At 40.9% G+C, this 13,845-nt stretch overlaps 1 protein-coding gene across 1 annotated transcript in view; it reads right to left on the bottom strand.

Moving 5' to 3' along the window:
- Positions 1-1,883: 1,883 nt before the first annotated feature.
- LANCL3 (LanC like family member 3) overlaps positions 1,884-13,845 on the bottom strand; it is a 36,343-nt gene continuing 24,381 nt past the window's right edge. The window contains exons 2-5 of the mRNA XM_063393008.1: positions 11,551-11,674; positions 10,309-10,506; positions 9,165-9,372; positions 1,884-8,121 (exon numbers count right to left, since the gene is read on the bottom strand). Of these exons, the coding sequence (XP_063249078.1) occupies positions 7,962-8,121; positions 9,165-9,372; positions 10,309-10,506; positions 11,551-11,674 (690 nt within the window). The 3' untranslated portion in view covers positions 1,884-7,961. The remainder of the gene's footprint in view (positions 8,122-9,164; positions 9,373-10,308; positions 10,507-11,550; positions 11,675-13,845) is intronic.

Genomic DNA, 13,845 nt, shown 5'->3' with positions numbered 1-13,845 from the left:
CGGCCCGCGGCCTCTGCAGGCCGGGGCTGGAGCCGCGCCGGAGGTCGAACATGACCGGGCTTGGATCCTGCCTGCCCCTGGATCCCGGCCGGGGCTCGACCCAGGCTGGGCTGGAAGCGGAGGAAGGCTCCCCGGAGGTGTGCGGGGAGCTGCCCCTCATCGTGTCTCCTTCAGCCGTCACACAGAGAACTGGAGTGAGGGGGCTGGGGGAAGGGGCGAGCGGGGCCGCTCAGGGCGCTCCCTCAGAGAGCACACAGCCTCAGGATGGCTCCGGCTGGAAAAGAACCGCACCGCGGCACTGAGTGCCACCGCCAGGCTCTCCTGAAACACCTCCAGGGACAGTAACTCCACCGCTGCCCATGTCTAATCAGCCTTTCTGTGAAGAAGTTCCTCCTAATGTCCCACCTAAACATCCCCTGGTGCAACTTAAGCTCACGTCCTCCAGTCCTGTCACTGTTTGCCTGTGAGCAGAGACAGACCCCACCTGGCTACACCCTCCTGTCGGGGCTCGTGGAGAGCGATAAAATAGAGATCTGAAAGGAGGAGGCAAGGGCAAACTCTGTACCAGGAAGAAAATAACTCTGTGCAAAAATAAAGGCTGAATGATTATTTAATAAATAAATAAAATTAATAAATAATAAGCAAATAAACCCCCACAACAAAACCAAGCAAACAAAAGGCAGAAAAGGAGTTGTGAGTGCGGGGTAGCCTCCCCTGATGCGCCCAGCTCAGCTCAGACCCCTGATCAGGGCAGTGTGGCAGTGTCAGAGGTGCCCTTTTAGCACTTTGCCAAGTGCTTCTCCTCTTGCATGCCAGACATTTTCCTTCAAGGGTTCCTTGGGCCACAGAACCCTAAGCCATGACAGCAGCTGTTGACCTGCAGCATCTGCCCACTGTGCCTGGGCCTTTCCCCCTCACCAGCAGGATCCTTCCTCCCTCACCACCAAAATTCTGGAGTCCTGGAGATATGTACGGTCACCCCAGCAGCATCACCAATGCCTGCATGCATGAGCAGCACAAGGTGACAGCCTGAGGAAAAGACAAGCCTTTGTAGTTCGTGAAATCCTGAACCTGAGCACCTGGCAAGAAACAAAAGTGAGGTGCCAGGTTGGCAGATGGTGCCTCTGTGTGGCACAGGAGTCTGCAGTCATCACTTCTCCTCTCGGTACAGGTGCTTGGTTCATGCTCAGCTGGCTCTGGGGATAGATCTTGTTTCTCCTTGCCTGTTCCCAGGTAATTGCTGATCTGCATGTGGGGGTTAGCTACAGACCTGGGACCTGAGCACAGAGGAGGCAAGATAAGCAGTCTGAGATATTATTAATGGGCTAACACTATTGGCTACTTCTGCTTATCCGCTACTGTTCTTTAATGCAATTTAGGGTGTCACAATTTATACAAAAAATGCCAATAAACACTTGGCCATTTCTTTAACTACTGCACTGGCAAATCTTGAGTCCCATTGCTCAGCTCAAGTTGAGGTCAGCTCATGATGACAGACGGAAACCTTTTTGTGGGCAGGCCTAGGTGAATGTAATGCTTGTGTCCTTTATTGGGAATGGAGGGGTATTTCTGGAAAGGGAAGAGGCCATAAAAACTGAGATTTAAGCATATTGACAATAAATATCTGGATTGGGAAACTTTGATCTACAGGCCAAACACAACCTGTCTTGTTTTGTGGGAAACTACCATGAGGTGTTCTACCTAAGCACTGTCTGCAGCCTGGATGGTTTATCTCATTCTAAAATGATTTATTTTACTTTTGATAACCACTGAAAAGCTTTTGGAGCACTGAGTCATGACTATTCTGGAAGGAAGAGTTGCCAGCACTATAAAAGATAAGTACAGAAATAAACAATCCAGTGCAAGATCATACTGTTCAAGGTTGGACTTTTATTTAAGGCAAAATATAATCACAGCTTTAATATTCATAATATGGATATACACAGTTTGTTCTGCCACTATGAAGCCTAGTATTATCACTGCTTTTAAAAAGCTATAAAATCTAGTTTCTATCATAATCTACAATACAAAACTAATACAATAAACACATTCTGAAAGATCACAGTGTTTAAAATATTAGAAAAGCAGGGGTCCTGCTTTCAAACAATAAGGTGCATCTCTAAAGAATCAAATCAACCTTGATTCTACAGGCCTGTTACCACATCATGGCTGTGAATGGCTGTAACACTGAGAAACCAATCTAGGGTGTGGCACGTACTCAAGGAATGAACATCACACACTGGAATATGCTGAATAATCAAGTGGCACCAACACAAACTAGGCATGAAATAATGCCATTTAATTTCCCTGTACTTTTTATTTGTATTGGTATTCACGTATATTGCAGAGATATTGAGATAAAATGTGTATAAATTGCTATCAAATAGGGCCCTGCATATGCAAACACCTGTGCTTTCCTCATACTATGCAAGCCTTACTAATTCCACGGGACTCATGTGTAAAGGAAAGTTTGTAGGCCTGGGGTCTGGAATGACAGTTTTACCCATTTCCCACGTGTGGAAGGAGCTACCTTACACGCCTGGAACCAAGTGGAATTCACCACTGACATCAGCAGTTGGCCTATCAGACTCTTAAAATGAGGGCAGGAGGCCAATTCAGTGGGAAAACCAGACCATTGTTAAAGCAAATCCTTCTCTCTTGTGTGGTCGTGGTAATGAAGACAGGAGTTAAATTTCTGGTCAGACAGCCTTTCTCTTCCAAATGAAGTAAAAATGTATGTTGGACTAGAATCTGTTTTCGATTCCCTACAGGATATAATTGACTTAAGGACTTTTACATAGTCATGCAATGCTGTTGCTTAATATCAGTACACTGTAAAATCTCTTGTATTCAAATATTATTATACCACTGGGCAAAATGAGTTTTTAATAATTTTTTTTTGCCATTCTAGTTGGTATTGCTGTTCTGACCTAAATGCCTCCATCTTCTCTTTGAGTCATGCAATGAACAAAGTCAAGGGACTCCATTCTAAGCAAATAAATATGGCCTTATGCATTTTCAAGCAGATTGCTATTTATAAATTAGTATTTTTTGATAGAATGATGTAGAATTTCAAATATCTGGGCTGTAGGACCAACAGTAGCAGTACAAATTAGTCAAGTTTAATAATTCCAAGGCAGATGGAAAAGTTGGTGCTATTGGCTTCTTGGATGTATTTTTTTAAACTGCCTCATCATGGATAGTGCGTATCAGTCCTGTTCCATTAAAAGACAGGAGCAGGCAGGAGATTCAGCTACAGGCAACTCCTTCACAGGCAAACGTTTTCTAACATTTGATGACTTTGCTATAATGGCAATGGAGTGCTGTTCAAGGCAGCTGAAACCTGCACAGTGCTTGCTGTACCACTACCTGTGCCATGAAACACTGGGCTATTCCCTTGGAAAATGCCTATTCACATCCCTAAATTGCTGTATTGTTCTGTGGGCCCTGAGCATTTTTGGCTTATGGCTTTGAAGTATGTTGTTCCCTTCATAGTGGGATTTTTGGTCATTTTCTTATTTCTTTTCAATTTAGCTTTCTGCTGCTATTACTTAGTCTAAGACATATTTATATAAACTGAAATGTCTTCTCAGAGCAGTTCAGGCTGTGCTGCCAGCCAGCAATTGTTAGTTCTTCAGAGTAAGATTACTCTTTGAAAATCTATAGGGCAATTTTAGTCCTGATATACTAATCTTCCTACAGATTAGAATATGCACTCATGCCAGTGAATATTCAAGGCATGTAGAAGATTACTGCACCTGAGATTTACTTGGCAGACCTCAGAGATCCAAAGAACAAGGATATATTCCCAAAATGCATGCATACACTAAAATAGGTCACTGTTGGCATAAAACATGCAATATGTTGGCAGATGCTGTAACTGTATATGCAGAAAACTATGTGAGTACAAAAGCTTGATTGCTTATCAAAGTTTCCATTTGCACAAATTGCCCCTCTACATTTCTGAATACAGCAGATACCTACGGCTTGGTTTTTTCCACAGTATTAAAAAAACCCATCAGTATTCTTGTCATATTCTTTCCATGTTCATATATAATCAGCATTAGAACATCAAAGTGGCATTACTTAATTTGACAGAGTAGCAATAAAGGTGATCTCTTTACTTGCATTCCCTTATGTATATTTCCCAGAACTACTTTAAAGTGTATTTTGGAATGCTTTGCCATTTCACTTGGTTTGGATTGTCCTAACAGAACTGAAACACTGGAGAAGTGACCATGCTCCCTAGAAAGTCTCTGTTTTATTCAATGAAGTAAAACACCAGTGACAGTTGTTATACAGGATAATGATTTTTCCTTAGCAGGTAGGAAATGGCACAGCCAGTGAGAAGAGACCATCTGGGAGCATAATTTAATGCAATGCAAGTTAGTAGAACACCCTGCTTAAGCAAAATCAATCAATCTTATTTTCAAGAACAAAAGACCTGGGCTGCTTCTTCAGCCTCCTCAAGTTATTCATAAGTTGGGAAACAAAGGCAGGGAAGCTGAAGGCAACAATGATGCAAACAAAGCAGATGTTGAAAGCAGTGGCACAAAATGAACACGTTATTATGATGAGATGTGAGTGGCAGGTAAAAATAAAGATATATTTGCTAGAACTGCACTGTTGATAAAACTTATTGCATCTGGTTCTATGAATGCTGAAATCAATAAATCTGGACACTACAGATCTAGTTTCCCTCAAAATTAATTCCTGACAGTAATCTATGGATGGCAGGCTAAAAGTCATGATCAGTATACAGCTCCTTAAACTGATGTGTAATCTACAGCTTTACTCACAAACAGCACCACACAAACACAGGTACATCACAAATAAGCACCAATACCCACATAATGCATCCTCTTTGCTTTAACAGCATAATCAGAAATACTATTATATCACCTAAATTCCTAGTGCCTACACTTTGGAAGCTAAACACAACCAAGAAACTAATATGCAAACATGACGTAGTTACTGTGTTTTACACCCTGAAAGAGGCTTCTGGAGTTTCCCACAACACAGTCTTTTGCCACAGCACCAGGGCAGGATCTATTCAGGAATACATTTTTCAGTCCATAAGGGCCCAGTTCGGGAGCAGGAGTAGACAGCATCCCGTGGAGAACGTCTAGCAAAGGTTGCAAGATTGATTTCTCAAAGCAGGAAGAAGGGTACACAGAGGACCTTACTTTTTATTACACTGAAAAGTGCTGACAGCTCTACTCAGGTTGCTGTTCTGTCAATATCTTAAAAGCAACAAATAAAGATTGCAAGAGCACATTTGTAACAGCATATATAGTACAGAGAAGGAATCAGTAAGACAATAAAGAGGGGAAAGATGAAAAAAACCTGCTCATTTAATGAGTGGCATTTTCCAAAGAGCCCTGGGATGTATTTGCACTGTGTTCAGAATCCATGACTGTAGCACATCTAGAAGCCACCTTAACCCAGCCAGGTCAGGTAAGAAAAGCCACAAATCTCTGAGAGTGAGCTCAAACTGCCATGTCTGACGAAAGAGATGAACAAATGTGTTCCAAGATTTTTACCAGATGTATCCCATGAGACTGGATGTTCGTGTGCTGCCCTTGCCAGAGTCAGTGCTGAACTCACATAACCTGCAGTGATGTTTGGGACCTAGATTTCAAAAACTGAGTGGTCCCATAGGTTTTCTCATTGTTGAATGGACTAACTCTTGCTCAAATAACTGGTTTTTTTCTCCCTCCAAAACCTGTGGCTTCATATACAAAGAATGGTTGTGGGGACCGGAGATCTGTTTTGTGTGTGCTGTTGATCACAACACAGAGAAGATCAGAGTCTCCTCTGAATGTGAATTAGAAGAAATCCTACAAACAGAGACAACACAGGAACAGCCACTAGAAAACTGACACTGAGCTCAACGTTTATTTCCTGGCATTTGTGAAGAATCACATTTAAAAGAAGTGGATAGGCCAAGTTTTACCTTCCTTTAACTTTTCTTTAAGAAGGTTCCAGTTATGAAATATATGAGCCAAATGTGTTACAGGAACCAACTAAATCAAAAATCCTAATGGATTTGGGATCTTCACTACTGACACTTGGCTTTGCTCTGATCTAACAGGAGCATCTCCACAGGGCTGGGCAGAGGACACTCCCATATCCACTGACTTTTTGGTTCAGCCTCATGTGTACACCCTCCCTACGGAATTCATCCCTGTGTGTGTACACATCTCACTGCTCAGAGTAACCAAGTAAGTGACATTAGTGGCTTTCTTAAAAGATCATTTAACCTTTTAACTTGATGTGTTTTTATAACTGTGTTATTTCTATGATTAAATAATTAATTAGAGTCATACAGTGCAAGACAGAGTAACAGAAATCCTTATCTGCAGTGAGCCAATAATGCAAGCCATCTCATTAAAATAACAGTGGCAAGAGCAGGAAGGGATTATTACATTAAAATGTGGAAGGATTGCAAGACCCAGCTCCAATTTATAGCCTGATCAAAGCCCTCTGAAATAAAATGGGAACTTTAATCCATTAGGCATTAAAAATAAAGAAATGGTAATCTCCTCCAGCTGAGAATGCAGGAAGAGGGACTGCATTGTTTGGCAGTGCATGTATAGCAGCTTTTTCTCTCTAACCTCAGTTTTTGACATATTGGTTTTCCCTATTTGTCTTTATGGATATTATTCTCATATAAATAAAAAATAAATAGGTTTTAAATGTAGATATTAATTTTCTATCTTTTAGTACAAATATATGTTAGTGTTTTCTTTAGCTTTCAATACCATGTCATCATATCTATAATACATAGAAAACAGCATATAACTGCAACTATATGTACTAGTGCAACTACTATTGAGCAACCCATTTATTTCTATCTAAATTTTTTTCTAGCTAAAAATCACTTGGGCATATACATTACTTTGCTAACTAGAAAAAAAAAAAGCAATTTTGAGTTTTGTTATCAGGTTTTTTCTGAGGATCAGTATGCCATCCCAGGACTGTATTCACTTTATGGGGTTTGTAATGAAGAATTCATCAAGGAAAATAAGTTTTCTATTGTCTGAAAAACTTAGGGTACTGCTCAGAAATGCTGCTGAAAGTAATTAATTTTTGAAGAAAGCTTTTGTATCACTGAACAATACTTATCTAGCAATGCTGTACCATGAAGAAAGCATCTGCCTGCTGCACCTTTGCTACAGAACTTTTCAATCCAAGTCTTCTCCATGGCTCCACCCATCTTCTATGGGTAGGAAATACTGAGGAGACTGAGGAGCTACAGTAGATCAGAAAGGAGACCAGCTCCTTCCACTGACTGAGCTCTAAAAGGAAGGGTCCAATTCACTGCTCATTTACACACTGAGACCCCACTTGCTGAAATGAACTGTGAAACTGCAGCCTGAACACACAGCTATCTACAGAACTGCCATTATATGCATTATATGAGGACCAAAGAACTCAAAGGTACAGATTTTCTTAATTCATGTTACTAAAACTAGCAGATGTGGTTTAGGTAAAAAAATTCCAGATTTTGCCTTTGTGCAGTGACATGTCTACAACACCCTCCCCAATTACTGCATTGCTCCAAGAATTGTTTTTGCAGGACTTTTTAAAACCTACTGGGTGCATCACTGTTTCTTTTTTGCATGCCCTTGCAATTCTAGCTTGCCTTCTTTCCACCAAATTAAAAGTTTGATAATGCCCCTTTCTCTCTCACTTGAATAATTAGATAAATATCTACAACATCAGATTCAATCAGCTCCCCCATTTTTTTCCCCCACTGACCCATTTATTTTGACCACACACTTCCCCACCCCCCAAGCCCCAGTGTGTGTTGTTTTTGATCTGACTCCCAGCTACATTAAGGCTAGCATTAGTGGGACCCCATCTCGTTTTGTAAATAGCCTGTCTTGACAAGTAAGTGGGACTGCAGGTGCCCTCTCCCACTACCTCCGGGATGTGGCCCTGGAGAACATCAGTCTTTACACAAAGACACTGAAGAGAGGAAACTCGGCTTGGTTGGGCTGCAGCAAGTCAGTCAGGAAGCACACAGTTCCTGAAAAACCTTCATACAGGCTATATACACTTTCTAGTGCCCGGGAACCAGACTTGAATTCTTCTGTAAATAAGAACTCTGCAAACCTAAGAGAGAAAAAATAGAGTTTGTTATTATTTTATGTCCCTCTCTGTCTACTTGTTGTTTGGAAGCATCATTTTAACAACATTCAGTAATTTAAAAAAATAGAATGATCAGTATTTAACCTTTTCTGCAAATTTTACACTATTCAATTTCCACAAGAAACTGAGGTTCATTAGATCCAGAAGAGGCAAACCTTTGCAATCTGTGTGTGCATTATACTTGTTTAAGAGCTATAAACTTTTTCTGAGTTCTGTAAGATGTATCATTAAACAAATACTTTTTGATTACTTTTAGCATGCAAGCAATGTTTCACATCAATGCAACAAATTCTGTAATGCTGAAATAGCTACACAAAGTAAAAAAATAGCAAAGGGCTGAAAATCAGTCATCTTAATTACTATACCACTTCCCCTTGTTATTCTGTGCTGTAAGAAAAACAATAACATGGAATACTATGTTTTTAAAAATGTACAGTAAACTAGAGATACATAGTTAAAGACAATTGCAGTACTGTGACAGAATTTTCACTGGACCACACATGCTTGCAAGCAGACAAAATAGAATTTACCCTACTAGCTAAGCTAAAAGTGGTAATGGTAAATGAAAAAAATATAAAATAATTGTACACTACAGCCTATACTTGCTTTCCATTTCTAATAATATGGAATACTGTTAAATACTCTGAAAAAATCGTAACAAGTCACATTTTACTCTACTGCTGGACTTGGGTCAACAGCTTGTCTGAGCTCTGCCATCACATCAGGATGAGACCTGGATGAGACCTGTGATTCCTCCACAGCCAGCCCAGTTCTCTCTGCAGGAACGCAGGCTCTCAGGCAGGGAGAGGCCTGGGAGAGCCCAGGCAGCTGGAACCAGACTGCAGAGCTCCCACAGAGTGCACCCACCCCAGAACTCAGGGCCAGAACTGACCCTGAAGCTTAAAACACTCGGGTTCCATCCGAGGGTGGTGATCACAGACTCTGCTTTATAAACCCTCCTGGAACTTTCTGGTGTTACCCTCAATGCAGAAGACAGGAATGCTCACCTTTGTGCCCTGTATATGTATTTGGAGTTCCCAGTGAGCCTGTACAGCAGCAGGAACACATAAGCACTGCCAGCCACCCCATGGCATATCCCAGGGCCCTTCTTCAGCAGCCCTTTCTGCCAGGTGAGCTCTCCACAGCGGATACAAGTGTCCAGATATTGAGGCTTCTTGGAAACCAGGTAAGCTTTGGCAAACAGATATGCAATGCCTAGGAAAAGAGCAGGGAGACTGTCTTTTGTAATAAGCACACCAAGGGTTTCACAGAACACAGTGCAGTCTTGTGCTCTACACATGTCAGCGTAGCCTCTAAATGCTCCATGTGGAGGGGGGAGTACCTGCTGTGCTAAAAACACACAGTAAGATGTACTTATCCACCCCCTGTGACAACTCCACTTTCAATCTTTTCAAGTTATTACTGAATGTCAGGGTTTACTCTAACATTTCCAGACTTCCATTATTTTAAAAGAGCAGTCACATTTTTGCCTTTAAACGGTAAACTCTTAGCACTGTCTTCTATTGGCTCCAAATTCCCGTTCACCTCACCTGCTTACACTGACAGAAACACAAGGAAGGGCAAGAAAATTTCTTACACTGGCAACAGATACAAACTTTTACTAAATGAGAAAAAGAAACTTACTCTTTTTTTGCCCCAATGAAGCCTACCTTGCTTTATTCTTGTCATACACAGTTGTGCATACTAACTTATGCTTAAAAAAAAAACTATTTGGCTTATTTTATAGGGGATTTAAATAAATTAATCATAATCTTCATCAGAGCACTGCACAGCTCAGTTTATGGTAACTTTGTAAGAATGCACGTGACACAAAACCAACTCAAGTGCCTAAGGAAATGTTTAGCTGACTTGTGGTCTGAATTTAACAAACACTGGAGTAGCTGAAGTGTTCTTGTAAGGTACACCTGTGTTATTACTCAAAAACAGTGATGGGATACAGGTTTTTCTGGGGTAGAACAATAGCAATTAATGAATTTCCACATCTCTAAGTGTAACTTCTTTATGTCCTTCTGGTTTTTTTCAGTCTGGTCGAATTTAACCTGAGATTATCTTCTACACGGAACCACCTAATGTGGAAAAGCAAAGTGATCAGCATCTGGCTATTATGCATAGCATCAAAGGGAAAAGAACCTGGAGCTCCATGGCACCAGTGCACCAGCTCGTTCTCCCGCTCGATGGTCTCCCCCAGCTCAGGGGGCCAGTTGCTGTTCTGCTCCTGGTCCATCAGGAAATCCACACTCTGCCACACCAGCTCCTGGTCTGCTGGCTGCAGGTACTCGTAATAGGAGAGCAACATCTGCAGGATTGAGGAAAGCCCATGTGCTGCACCTGGAAAGAACAGAACAACTGAATTGGAGGGTGGGTTTAGGTTCTGTCTGCAACTCATTGCAACTTGCCCTTGGGACAGATTTCCTTGTCAGAGCAGGGCTCCTTCACCTTCTTCATGCATACTCAAAGAATGTTTGAAATAAAAGATTTCTAGGTGCATAATACCGTATTTCACTACTTCTGTCATTTCTAGTTCCTCTAGCTTTGCAAAAATATGTATGAATTCCTTCTGCTCCCACTCTGATATGACTGAAATTCACTGTATGAAGTTAAAATGAACCTGAACTGAATGCTGTTTCAAGGTGTTACTCTTCTTGACACACTGCTGAATCTGGGGAATATATTTTTTTACTTGCTGAATGCAAATTGAAACTGGGCCATAAATGGGTATTTTGCAGTTACTGACTGACAGTATCAGTGAGCTAACACCTGAATTTCAGCACAAGAACTGTCTGTTCCACCCGGGTCTGTGGAACACACCACTCAGTGACTGCTCTCTGCTCCCCTGCCAGGGAACTGTGAACCAATCTCACACTTTCTGCTGATATTGGGCCCTGAGAACCCCACGAGGGCCCTGCTCAGTGGCCTTTCACCACTGCTCCAGGTGAGCTCCAGGCTGCCCATGAGCAGCTGACCACGTGCCTGAGTGTCCCTGTTACAGCCAAAACCGCTCTGCCAGTCCTGGCACGGCAACAGCAGCTCCCAGAGAACATCCCTGAGAGTGCCCCGAGTGACCTGCTCCACACCACAGCCCTCACTGCCGCTGCTGCCAAGGCAGATTCATTTAGCAGGGCAGAAAGAAGGGGGAATGAAGCTGCTGCCCTGCTGCAGCACAGGAACCTCTGGCACTCCCCAGTGCTTGGCAGCACCAGCCCTTCCCTCCAGCTCCTCAGTCCCTCCTCCTAGCTTTAGGAGGTTGGATGGTCCCAACAGAGTGAGGAGAAATCCCACACTGTAGATTTTAGGTGTTTTATTTCTGAAGTGCCTCCTAGCTCAGCATCTCCACACAGCACCCTCTCAGAGGTGCTGGTGTGTTTTACTCACCAAGATACTCTGTTCCATAGTAGGAATACATCAGGGGGACTGGTTTCCTCTTCTTCACTGCATACTGTTTTCCTGATTCTAGTATGGCCAGGCAAATTGATTTAATTTGTGCTGCAGTCAGGACCTAAACAGAAACATCAAACAAACATCAAGTCTATTTTAATTATTTCATTTTTAAGACATTTTTCAGGAGTCTGCTTTTTTGCCAGTGCACAGGATGCAGCACTGCCTTTAATCTTATAAATATGCTGTAATGTACATCATTATTAGGAGTTCCTTACATAACACAGTTGATTTACATAATGTTTCTCAAAACCAGAGTTTCATCCTGTCTCAGGAAGTGAATGTCAAATCTTTAGCTGCACAGATGAGGTGAAAAGAGGCCCTCTAAGAGTCTTTCCTTCCCAGAGATCCTTCAGCGTGATGGAAGCTGACAACAAGCAGCAGGCAAGCTGCAGAACATCAGCCTCCAGACAGGGGGAAGAGGCATTAGGAGAAGACAAAGGACAAGATTAAAGAAGTAAATGTTACAGGCTTTATTGGAACACACTGACCTAGACAGATTTTTCTACAGACAAGAGTTAAAAAAAAAAAAAAAAAGAAGCAAGGAAGCGTTACTAAATTGCTTACAAATTACAGAAAATCACTACTATGTATGAGAGTTCAGAAACCTCTCAGTAAAAGAATCAGCCTTTCTTAACACATGAAAATGCTAAGAAAAATGAAGAGGGTTCTATGAAGATAGGCTAGCTATGCTTGTGGGGCTTTAGCATCACAAACAGGTTAATGCAGTCCCTAAAAATGACAAATGCCTCACTCTTCGAGGTGTCAGAAGTAAGATTGACAAATCACAGATTTCACCAGATATGACCTTTTCCATGTTAATGATTTAAAGCACTCAGTGAGAAATCAGTTTTACAGGTTTTAACTACATTAATCTAATTACATGCAATTCACTGCAATCCCCAGCAATGCCCTGTGTCAGCCACCTGGCCAATTACTGACCAGCACCTAGGCAATTAAATAATTTAACCAAAGTACTGTTTTAGCTTTAGGGGAAAGCCCATATGGCAGCAGTACTTTGAAGAAATATATTTCAACTTGTGAAAAGAGAACTGAGAAAGCAAAAAGGAAAAATGACACATGAAAAAAAAAGGTAAAGGCTGTACAAATAATCTTGACAAGATAAACAACAATCCTAAAATTAACAGGAATATCAGAATTATTTTGAAATGTTACTGAACACATTTGGGTTTGCTATAATTTTATTATCATAGGATTTACAATTACTTCTTTAAGTTTAAAAAATACTGATAGCTTTAATATGGAGACAACATCTGTTATAAATGGTATTTTCTCATTTGGACTGTAAAAGATGCTCAGATAATTAATGCTACTTAAAACTTGACTGAAAACTAATGGCTGAAAGATCTTGTTTGTGTCTCACCTTGCTCCATGATAACAAAGGATTTTATTACAGCTGCTCCAAATGACTCTGGTATTTGTACAACCTGGAGAACAACCTAGTTCTCATCTTGATTAGTGTTCTTTAATGTTACTGCAGTAGAATTAAATAAGCCATTAACATCTGGAGACTTCATTCATTTTCAGTCATTTTTAAATTAATTATCTTCACAGAATTTAGAGAGATGGTTTGAATCTTAAGCAAATGAGAGCAAAGACATGGTGAGAAACATTGAATTCTCTCCAGAGCTCTCATTTTACTGTCTTGAAATTTGGGACCTACTCCTCTGAATTCCATACCTTGTAAAAGCATTAATAAGGTCATCCTTTAAAAATAAATGTGAAGGATAATTTCGACTAATTGTAATTCTCAAAGGCAAAGGCACGTGGGTTAGAAAAATCTTAATCAGTTCCTTTTCTATATGTGATGATTCCTTCACTTATTATTATCAACTGGCTTTCAATACAAACCATGTTTTGCTAAGCTTATTTTTATGTTCAGCACATTTAATTTTTAAACTAAACTAATGACTGGTTTAGAATGCTGATTGTGTATTTTAAATGGATATAAACTTCTACCCAAATCCAGCCTTCCACAGTGCTGCATAAAGAAGTATCAGCTAGAGAAGAATGCACTGTTCACTGTTTTTTAATATAAAGTAAGTGTAAAAAGTCAAAACACTTGAGCACTATGAATACCTCAGTCTGTACACAGAATACCCTTTTGGCTGGCATAATGAAATATGCTAATGAATGTCACCTCTTTTTCAGAATGCGAAAGAAGCCTATATGCAAAGACAGATGAAAAATGGTATTAAAAAGCATGAATGA

Source organism: Prinia subflava, chromosome 3 (assembly GCF_021018805.1).
Source record: "Prinia subflava isolate CZ2003 ecotype Zambia chromosome 3, Cam_Psub_1.2, whole genome shotgun sequence".
Taxonomy (NCBI): Eukaryota; Metazoa; Chordata; class Aves; order Passeriformes; family Cisticolidae; genus Prinia; species Prinia subflava.
This window is presented reverse-complemented; position numbering and strand designations above follow the sequence as displayed.